This window comes from Pteropus medius, unplaced genomic scaffold, assembly GCF_902729225.1.
Source record: "Pteropus medius unplaced genomic scaffold, Ma_sr-lr_union100, whole genome shotgun sequence".
In the NCBI taxonomy this organism is placed as follows: domain Eukaryota; kingdom Metazoa; phylum Chordata; class Mammalia; order Chiroptera; family Pteropodidae; genus Pteropus; species Pteropus medius.
Genome location: NW_024346667.1, coordinates 20,249,840 through 20,261,358, shown reverse-complemented (window position 1 = coordinate 20,261,358; position 11,519 = coordinate 20,249,840). Strand labels below are relative to the sequence as shown.

At 37.5% G+C, this 11,519-nt stretch overlaps 1 protein-coding gene across 2 annotated transcripts; it reads left to right on the top strand.

Annotated features, from left to right (window-relative positions):
• The first annotated feature begins 2,506 nt into the window (after positions 1–2,506).
• FGG (fibrinogen gamma chain) lies at positions 2,507–10,984 on the top strand. 2 transcript variants are annotated; one of them, XM_039876189.1, is made up of 10 exons: positions 2,507–2,670; positions 2,774–2,818; positions 3,014–3,197; positions 3,309–3,402; positions 4,905–5,035; positions 5,327–5,460; positions 6,371–6,555; positions 8,022–8,299; positions 9,699–9,868; positions 10,381–10,984. In XM_039876189.1, the coding sequence occupies exons 1-10, from the start codon at positions 2,593–2,595 to the stop codon at positions 10,393–10,395; spliced, it is 1,314 nt and encodes a 437-aa protein (XP_039732123.1). In that variant the 5' UTR covers positions 2,507–2,592; the 3' UTR covers positions 10,396–10,984. The 2 variants fall into 2 exon arrangements, with proteins under 2 accessions (XP_039732123.1, XP_039732122.1); XM_039876188.1 differs by lacking the exon at positions 10,381–10,984 and having other exon boundaries at positions 2,518–2,670; positions 9,699–9,922.
• Positions 10,985–11,519: the final 535 nt, after the last annotated feature.

Sequence of the window (11,519 nt, the reverse complement as noted above, 5' to 3'; positions counted from 1 at the left end):
AAAGTCTTTTATTTTTGCAATTTGGAAGTTTTGAGTTGTACTAAAGGCGTAAACTTGAAAGGCTTATTTTCAGCCCAATTCAATTCAATGCCATCAAATCATTATTGAGTGTTAAATATTGCTATGCTAGGCATAGTAGCCATACAAATAAGTTTATCATCTAATGAGACAGATACTGAATTTATGTACATACAATATGAGGTTGCTATAAATGCTATGGAAGAGGCTTCTGGAGTTTTGGTTTTTGTTTTGGAGGGCGAAGGAGTCATGATAAAAGATTGTCAGGTTGTATAGGAATTGGACAGGCAGAGATGCAGGAGTGTGTATAAAAGCAATTCAGGCAGAGGGATCTACATATAAAAAGAAAAATGCAGTCTAAGAAGACTACATGGTGCACATCGAGGGGATATTATGTGATTCGAATGGGTTAGACTAGGGGGTATAGGAAATAGAATTAAGAGAGAAAAGGCAGCAAAGGAAGGAGGGGACAATTATTATGTTTACATTCATTATGGCTGGAAATAAGGGGTCACTGAAGGGTTTTGAGAAGGTGAATGTCATAATCAGAACTACATTATAGGAGGATTAATCTGTGACAAATGGTTTGCAGCAGGAGGTGACTGGAGTGGAGGAAGGGAGATCAATCAACAGGCAGCCTAGACAAGAAATAAGAGGACCTCCTCTAGGATGTTGACAGTGGAAATAGAAAGTAGGAATAAAATAGAAGTGACACTGTGAAAATAGTTTTAAAAACAAGCTTTAAAAACTAATTAGACAAATAGATGAGGAGGACGAGGAAGATAGTGAGACTTTAATTGGCTGGTGATACAATGAACTGATTGGCAATAGCTGATAAGTCAGATGAAACTATTAAAGAGGAAAGAAAAAGCAACTAATCTGGTTTTGATATATTCATTTTGTTATAATAATTATCAATCGTTTACTGAGTAGGAATGTTTATCTCTATTTCAAGTCAAAAGAAATATTCTTTTGTAAAGATTTAGGATCACACATTAAAATTGTTAACATTTCTTTCAACCTGGATGGATTTCTCCCACTAATGTATTTAATCAAAATTTTCAATAAGCTTGGTTTCAAAGGAGAAAATGAAGGACAACCAAAAAATAGGGATATTAATAATAGTGGTAATGCACAATTATAGATTATCAATAGGGGATGATAGTAGATGTGTTTTCCCAATATACCAGGAAGCTCAAGGGGCAGAACAAACAAGACAGCCCTCCCCTAATAATTCATTTTACCCTTTTCCTCCAGATATGCTTCTAGTCACACATACGGAAGGTGGATTTTTCTAGCCCCTGCCTCCTGTATTCAGGTTTTCCTCCGAAGTGACTAGATAGAACTTTAGGAAATCATAAAATAGGCTCCTGACTCATTTCCCTTCTGTGGCAGATGTGGTGCCATGTGCCATTTCTTTAAGACAAAAGGAGAGTGGAGCTCAAAAGCTCATTGAGAACTGAGAAGCAATGAAAATGGCCAACATATGTGTGAAGGTGGTCAAGAGTCACAAACCTCCAATTATAAAATAAACAAGTCCTGGGGATGTAATGTACAGCATGGTGACCATAATTAATAATACAATATTGTGTATTTGAAAGTTGTTAAGAGAGTAAGTTGTAAAAGTTTTCATCACAAGAAAAGAAGTTATTTAACTATATGTGGTGACGGATGTTAATCAGACTTATTTGTGGTGATCATTTTGCAGTACACACAAATATCAAATCATTATGTTGTACACCTGAAACTAATATAATGTTATAGGTCAATTATATCTTAATAGAAAGAAAAGAAGGAGAGAAAGAAAGAAGGAAAGGAAGGAAGGAAGGATGGAAAGAAGGAAGGAAGGAAGAAGAAGTGGAAGGAAGGAAGGAAGGAAGGAAGGAAGGAAGGAAGGAAGGAAGGAAGGAAGTTGGAAGAAGCCAGAAGGAAGAAGCTTTGAAAGAAGGAAGGAAGGAAGGAAGGAGGGAAGGAAGGAAGGAAGAAAGGAAGGAAGGAAAGACAATGGGCAACAAAGAGGAGCAGGAATACATCTCCAGTGTCATTTGTTTCTGGGAATACTGACATATTGGGACGTGGTGGAAAGCTGAATCTCCCTCTGCCATACCCACTCGTTAAAAGTAATTGTTACCTAATCCTTGGACTGAGAAAGGGCTTCCGGTAATTTGGGGAAGGGCATCAGGCTCTGTCTTAAGGTTGGGCTGGCTTTGTTCCGGTCGAGGTCAGCACTCTGTGTTTGCTCTCTCAGCGGCATACTGGAAGAGGTTGCATCACAGACCTCCCAGGCTCCCCTCCCTCCTCTTAGCAATGGCTAATGCTTCACTAGCCTTTGCAGGTGAATTGGCTGCAGAGGAGAAAAGTTGAGCTGGGCCAAAAAGGAGGAGCTTAAACCTGTGTGCGCAATCTGGGGACCTGACTGAGTAGAGGTCGGGGGCCTGGTAAGAAGGCCCCGTGATCAGGTCTAGCCAGTGGCGGCTCTGGCCATCCTTGGAACTTATATAAAGGGACAATTGGAGCCTGGGAGGCCACAGTGCTGACACTTACAGGGCTCGGAGCACAGGGCACCCCAACATCATGAGTTGGTCCTTGCACCCCCGGAATTTAATTCTCTACTTCTACATTCTTTTCTTGCTCTCTTCAACATGCTTGGCAGTAAGTGTGCTGTCTACAAGACATATTTTTGTTTTAAACGGAAAGCTGAAAAATAAGAAAATATATGATAAACTAGTAAAATTTCTGCATTTTTCTTCTCTAGTATGTTGCTACCAGAGACAACTGCTGCATCTTAGATGAAAGATTTGTAAGTAGTTTTTATGTTTCTCACTGTGTTTAACCTGGAGAGGGGCAGAGTAATAAAAGCAATTCTCTCACAAATATTATTTGGCATTTTAAACTCTGTTTCTAACATAGGCTAGGTTTTACCTGTTTTTATTAATAGATTTTTTAAGGGTAACTTTTATCTGTATTTTAAATCACTCTACTGTTGTATTTTCAGGGTAGTTATTGCCCAACCACATGTGGAATTGCAGATTTCCTGTCTAACTACCAGAATGAAATAGACAAGGACCTATACACTTTGGAAGACATCTTAGGTCAAGTTGAAAACAGAACATCAGAAGCCAAAGAACTGATCAAAGCGATCCAAGTCAACTATAATCCCGATGACCCACCAAAACCAAGTAAGAAACTAAATACCAGCGACTGAGAAAGTAATTTGCAAAGTTCTCCTGCTATTGTTTTAGTTGTTCTATTTGCCTAATCATTTTTATGTCTCTGATCCCATATTACAGATAAGATAGACAGTGCTACTAAGGATTACAAGAAAATGATGGAAGAGATTATAAAATATGAAGCATTGATTATAACACACGAAACAAATATTCGGTGAGCATTTTTGTTTTAACTCATCCTCCAAGAGTGATTTCGTTTTTATTTAATATTCCGCACTTCAGTGGAAGTAATCTTTTTTCTGCATTTATAATATCCATCTTGAACATAATGGAGGTAGTACTTTTTTAGTGCAATATGAATTGTATTGAGTTATAATTGCTTTTTCATTATCATGTGGGAGAAAGATGCTCTAATGTCTTCAAATGCTGTTATCATCATATTATCACAATGTTTTCCCCACCCTCATTTGTCTTACCACATAAATTCAAATGGGAATTTGGGTGCCAAAAGTAGAATTCTCTTTATAACACTGTCAACGGATCAGTGGTGAGGAATTTGCAAGCAGAAGCATAGGAAGGATCTTAGCTACAAAAGTAAATTATATTGACGGTAGAACAGAAAAAAAAATGTGTTTTAAGAAACTGAGTGTACCAAACATTGTAAAGCTGTGTCGATCATGGGACAATGACCTGCAATTATGCATTCTCCTCCTTTCACCTGGAAGAGAAATGTCTCTGTTAACAGCTTCCGTGGCCTCATAAACTTTCTGAGCATAGGGTCACAGATACAATTTTAGTTTCTTCCTCAATTTTTTTTCTGAATTGTTTTCAAAGCAGCGTAAGAAATTACGATAAATGGTGGATGATGGCTAGGGAGAAGGAGCCCAGGAGGGATTTCTCCTCTTTTGGTATCAGAGGGGCATGGTTATTATTGCTGTGATTATTATTAGCTTTCTACGTTGCATTATTATTGCCCATCATTGAAGTTGAAGGAGACGACTGTGCAGAAATTTTCTAAGGTCCAGTGGAGACCTTAGAAATAGTTTGTTTATCTTTCTTTACTTCAAAGAAAGACACAATAGTCTGTGCATCATAGACAGTTTTCTATCATTTCTGAATATGTACAAGCAACCCTGTGAGAAATTCCAAAAGCAACAATTTTCACTTACCCCAGCCTTTTCCAAAGCTATGTAAATAGAAACATTAAGAAGGTTGGAGAAGTGCCTGTTGCTTTATTTTATGTAAGATAATGTCCCAGATACTTTTTCCATGTAAGTTATAGATTAAAGTCCTTAAATAGATCTTCAGTAGATACACAAGTGAAAAAGAAATGATGCTTCAGCACATGTGAATTACTAAACAGAGTCTTTCCTTCTTTAAGAATATGCAGTGCTAAGAATTATCATCAAGCAGTCTTCCTATGAACCAGGCTCTTTGCCCACTTAGGTCATTATCTGCTGCCTTTGACGCAGTTGGTAAAAATCAGAAAGAGCATTGTTTAATGACAATGACATTTTTTAATTGGCAAAGACTTTGTTATCTTCTTTTCCAGAAAGCTTAGAATTTTAATTTAGTAACATAATTTTATAATTTTTTCAAAAACAGAATAATAGACCAGAAAATAATTCTTGAGAAGACAGGGTAGTATTTTTAAATTAAAATATGAAATTATATCTCTGAAAGGAACACTCTGCTATCTTATTCTTCTGCTTGTAGATATTTGCAGGATATATATAATTCAAATAATCAAAAGATCCTTAACCTGAAGCAGAAGGTATCCCAGCTCGAAGGACAGTGTCAGGAACCTTGCAAAGACACAGTACAAATACAGGATACAACTGGGAAAGGTAAGTGAAAGGTCGATGTCGGGATTATGTTCATCAAAGCTAATATATGAAGTAAAGGAGATTTTATGTATTGGAATGTATAGGAATAGTTTTGAAAGTGTCTAGCCATTAAATCTAAAGTGTCCAATTGCTTAGACTTTTCCTAAGTAGCTAAAAATAGTGTGAAAGGAATGATGATGTGAGAAGAAAATGTGGGAAATGAATAGCTTGCAACATGTTAAAAGCTTATTTTTAAGGCTGAAACAGTTTTTGCTGGATTTCATACCACAGTAAAGGTTTCTTCTTCTTTAGATTGTCAAGATATTGCCAACAAGGGAGCCAAAGTGAGTGGGCTTTACTTTATCAAACCTCTGACAGCTAAGCAGCAGTTCTTAGTCTACTGTGAAATCGATGCATCTGGAAATGGATGGACTGTGCTTCAGAAGGTATGTTTTTCCTCACCATGTGTGTTTAATAAACACCAAAATAAACGTCTGCCCTGCACTGGATACTTTTACAAGTGCCTTATGAACATGAACTCAGGTAATTTTCACAACTTCCCTATGAGGTAGATATAATTATTACCACTTTTTACAGAAGAGGACACTTCGGCACAAGAAGTTAAGTAACTTGCCCAAGATCACATAACTAGTCTGTGAAAAAGTCAGTCTGGTTTCAAAATTCATGCTTCTACTCTATGTTAAACTAGCACTGCTGCTATAGATTCATGATAATACACAATCACAGCATCATAGTGACAGAAAACTAGAAGAGACCTCTTTCATCAGGTAGGTCAAGACCTATGGCTGCCCATTACAAGAAGATGAAGTTCCCCAGAGGACAGAGTTGGGCTGTTCCAAGACAAGGACCCTCTGTTTCCTCTACCAGCCTCTGACAGCCTCTGTAACTTCTGTTGACCTTTGACCTCTGTTACAACTAGTCCTGCAGGGGGCGCTCAGAGGGAGGGAGTGATGGAAGCTCTAGTTGGTAAACAGGTTGAGCAATAATAGGTTGACCTTTCCAACATCGGTGCAAGAATCAACAATATCAAGCTGGAGTGCTGAAGTCCTCCAAGTGTCTTTTAAAAATTACCGCTAATTTAGAGTTTACCATGTGCCAGGCACTCTTTTAAGTATTTCTCTTACATCCTGTCTTATAATCCCTGCATGAACCCTAAGAAGTAAGCATCATTATTCTTATTTGACAGATGAGGAAACCGAGGCAGCTTAACCAAAGTCATTTAGTTAGTAAATGATGGAATCATACCCTCCATATTTTCGACAAATGTTTATAATGTTTTCTTTATGTGCACTGATAGTCTGATCTCTCCTTTTGCCCATGCAATTGTGTATTTAGAGGCTTGATGGCAGTGTGGACTTTAAGAAAAATTGGATTCAATACAAAGAAGGATTTGGACATCTGTCTCCTACTGACACCACAGAATTCTGGCTGGGAAATGAGAAAATTCATTTGATAAGCACACAGTCGGCCATCCCATATGTGTTAAGAGTGCAGCTGGAAGACTGGCAAGGCAGAACCAGGTACTGTTTAGAAAGGACTTCTCTTTGTTGTCTGGAATGTGCACTTTGCAACCATCAACAGACCAATGGCAGAGACAGCCTGACAAATGCAAAGAGCACATCCAGCTCTCTTCCCCAGAAGTCAGTTTGGTTCTTGGGCAGTGCAAAGAGACAGGCCCTAACCAGGCTGGTCAGAGTGCCTTGATACAGTCTACTTACCCTGGACCCATACAGAATAATTGCTAATATTTATTGAGCATTTAATATTTACCACAAATTGAGCATGAAATTATAATTTAATCTAATCCTAATAACTCCATCATGAGACAGTTACTCTTATTAATCCCATTTTACAGATGGACTTTTCCAAGGTCACATTGCAGGCATATGGTAATGACTGGATTTGAACTCAGGTCGTTTGACTCTATAGCCCATCCTCTTAATGACTATCTTGGCTGAAAAGCAAATCCAGCTTCTTCAGATTTCCTAGTGGTTTAATTACCATTCATTCAGTCAAATCCATGAGCTACATTAAAATTAAATTAGCTGGCTCCTTTGCTGAGATAGATCCCCTCTATTCTCAGAGCTATCTGAACATTGTATATCTAATTAAAATTCAGAAAAATATCCAAACCTCTTGTTATGTCCTTGAAATAACGAAACGTATTTTGTGGCCAAATAAGTATATTTATTTTTAAAATTATTACCCAGAAGGTACCATAGTCAGTAGATTTGCTCCTGTCAGAACACCTCTCATTTCCCAAATACTGGAGATCAGGGAAGAAACTAAATACTTTCTGGAAATCTCTCTTCATGCACCAAGGCCCTTTCTTCCCTGCACTCCATAGAATTCTGGCCCTTATTCACAATTTTCTTTTCCAGGGGAAGCTCTCTCTGATCCTCTATCTCATGTTTTGTGGGCCAACACAGGAACCACTTCTTTCATACAATGCTCTAGGAAACCCTCCTTCTTGTCTCTACAATGCTGCCTTGGGAAATAAAAACCTTTTAGCACCTCACCCTTCAGATGGTATGAGTGGCTGAAGGAGCTGTAGCTCCTTGAAGTTGGGTACATTAATTAATAGTCACTCACTGTCAGCTAATTACTATGCTTTATGATAACTGTGTGCACAATGCTAAAAACACTTAGATAAAAGTGGAAAATATAAAATTAGTCAGATTAATCCACACACCTGGGTTTGATATTAGGATCCTAATAAGCAAAGAGCATTAAAACGACTGAAGTTTTCAGTTTTCGGCGAGATGCCCTAAAGGCTTCTAGACCATTGTGGGTGGCACTGATGAACTCTGAACTGGTTCATACAGCTATTGCCTCTTGCCAAATTTGCAGAAAACCTTATTCGATGAGCACATTTCAGATATAAGAAGCAAAGTTAAAAATCCTGAACAAGTGTCCTGTGGAAGATGGAACTTTTGAGGTCCCTAATGAGACTCAAGATTTGATTTCTCTTTGGCCTTCTTTACAGTACTGCAGACTATGCCATGTTCAAGGTGGGACCTGAAAGTGACAAATACCGTCTAACATACGCCTACTTCATCAGTGGAGATGCAGGGGATGCCTTTGATGGCTATGATTTTGGCGATGATCCTAGTGACAAGTTTTTCACATCCCACAATGGCATGCAGTTCAGTACCTGGGACAATGACAATGATAAATTTGAAGGCAATTGTGCTGAACAGGATGGATCTGGTTGGTGGATGAACAAGTGTCACGCTGGCCACCTCAACGGGATTTATTACCAAGGTATGGCTTTCTCCCTTAGATATATGAGTTAGTGTATAGTCTTTATCTTTAAAAAAGGTATAAAGAGATAGAAAGAAATGAGAAATGATTAATAAAGAGATTAGGGGGCTTATTATATAGTTCTTGATTTTAAATCAAAATTGTAAAGTACTATGCTTATACCTCAAATTGGTCCCTCTACAAGAAATCCACTTGCTGCAAAATATTCAGTGGTTTGTCACTGAGCTTGAAACTACCACTATCAGAGATGACACTTTGAGTTAGGTATCTCCTCCAGACTTACCATATATGTAATCTAGATGAACTAACATTACCATATTTGTGCTTGTTAACACGTTATAGTGTGGCTTAGCATCATGGAAGCTATGTATCAGATATAACCAGTGAGCAGTGAGCAAGTGCCTGGAGGATTGGAGTAAAGAGCAGGGAATTATTGAGAAGGGCAGGGGTCCATGAAAGCTTGAGAGAAGAGGAGTCCAGCCTGAGGAATGTAGACACTTATTTTAGGATGGGTGGGGGAAGGAGAGAAAGGCAAGCTATAGTTTGCTTTAAGGCTGGAATTGTCCTGAACACCGATTTTACTTACTGACAGCTACTGTTACTATCCAACAGTTATGTGTGGAGAAGCCCGCTGGTGCTAAAAACCATTAAGATGAGCAATCTTACCTCCTCAGGGTACTGTACCAGCCAATAGATGGTTTAAAACCTTCCTAAAAATTATTTAAATTTACTTTTTGGTTTTCACAACACTTTTTTTTTTTTAGAAATCTAATTTATCTTTGCACCTACAAACCATATAATTAGAAGAAATTCTCATGGAAGGTGCTTGCAGAGCAGCCATGTTGCTAGCCTGTGGTATACACCACTGTTAGATTCAGACAATGCCTTACAAAATTACATGCGATCTGATGCCCAGGGACAGGGAGTTGGCAAATCAACCTAGTCTCCACTTTATAATGGGGATGCAAAATAACATTCCAGGGGAGTTTTCTAAAGTCTCTTATACTTTGCAGTAAAATTGTATATTCAGATGACCTGAGACCATCTGATCTGGAGTTGTGACTCCTGCCATTCTAAATTGTTTGTAGAAAGATGGTCCATATAGCCAAGTCCAGGATGGCTAAGCTTAGGGAGAGAGACCAGTTGGGGAAATTGGGGTTCTAGCCCTATTAGTAGTGAATATATTTAAAGTATGGATGTGGCCAGGAAATACAACACAGATGTAAGGGATTATTTAATAATAAACTTATTTTAACTGATACTTTCAGTTAGTGTTATATCAGTTAGTGAAAATATCAGTTAGTGATATGACAATGGACTTCATAACTGACAGTTTTATAAACTCTCTGAAGTAAGGAAATCCAAGAGCAATGATATGCACCTCTACAATTTGTCTTAGGTGGCACTTACTCAGCATCATCTACTCCTAATGGTTATGATAATGGCATTATTTGGGCCACTTGGAAATCTCGTTGGTATTCCATGAAGAAGACCACCATGAAGATCATCCCATTTAACAGACTCGCCATTGGAGAAGGGCAGCAGCACCACCTTGGGGGAGCTAAACAGGTCAGACCAGAGCACCACGTTGAAATAGAATATGATTAAGTCATTTTGCCCTGAGAATTAAATGTACATTTCTTTTAACCCACAAAGTTTCAGAAAGTTTTCTGAAAGTTTCTTCTCATTTTCTTATACCGTATTTATTAATTTTGTCTTTTGTTAAGGACATTTAGCTTTAAATGGAAATTAAAACTTACTTTGAACTGTATTCCCAAATTAGTGAACTCAGAGTTATTTAAAATGTGTTTATCTGATGAGATAACATTTTAGCATATTTCTTAGGTATATGTGAAATAATTGCCATATTTTTTCATTTTAATGATCACACGTCATTTTGTCTTGGTGATTTTAAAAAACTATTTCTTAAATATTTTAGTACATGCTAATAAAATAGGAGTAAATTCTAGCATTTCAAATGCCTATTTTTTCCATGTGTATTACCCCTAAATCATTCATATTTAATTCTTTTTAAATGGAGAGAATTATATCTCTTTAATATATTTTTGTTTTGGTCATAGGCTGGAGACGTTTAAAAGACAATTTCAAAAGTGATTTACTTTTTTTAAAGGACTTTATCTGAACAGAGAAATATACTATTTTTCATATGGGACAATGGACTTGTAAAGCCTCACTTCATTTTAAGAGAAAAAAAGAACCCATGTTGAAAACTCCACTAACAGTTTTATGCTGGTGATAATTTATCTACATGCCATTTCAATAAACATTTTGTTTCCTAAGACTAGATACGTGGTACCTATGATTGACCATTAAAAATCATCACTTTCCTTCAATTTGGTAATTACAGTTGGGCGATCATCGGTAGTTGCTGAGTTTTCACTTTATGCTAAATATTATACCTTTTGGGGGGGGAGTTATGATGGAAATAAAAATCATAGCTTTTGCTGTCCAGGGGATATTAGATAAACACAGGAAAATACAGTAATCCAAGGAGAAAAAATTTGATATAAAAACAAAAGCACAAGTCACAACCACATAATTAAAGTGAATAGTGCCCGAAGTGCAGCTGAAGACATAGGCTGTTTGGGGATTCTCCCAGCAAAACTTTTTGAGTCCAGACTCCAGTGGCCAGATGTGGGCACTCTGAAAGGACCAAAACTCAGAGCAGAGAGCTTTATGGAAACAGTCTTCTCAGTCCCTCACTAACAAGTCAGCAGAGTGGAGCCATTACTTCGTTCTGAATCCAGGGATCTTGAAATTAGGGAGCCCCAACTTTCTGTAAGAAATAGTTAAGTCTTTAAGTTGGTATAAGGTTAACCGTGTAAAGTAATTGACTAAAGCTATGAAGGGAGGATCGGGTTGTTCTGAAATCCTAAGCTTTGGCTTTGGATTCTCTTCTTTTGCACAATTTCTTTCTTAATTCTCTCACTTCCTTGTTCTCATGCATCCTGATTTTAAAATATCCCATTGAAATAAAAACAGTAAATCAACCAGATATACAACCAAGTGCTTGCAAATCTTTGGGAAATAGGGATGTTGATTTGTTGTTTGCAGCATTAATTTATTCATGTATATGTAAAACATTCATTCAATTAACATATATTGATGTATCGAATGCCACTGTGCTGGATACTGAGAATATCGCGTACAGTACTAGCCTCTCTCCCAAACCTGCTTTATTCCATCCAGTTCTCAAGTT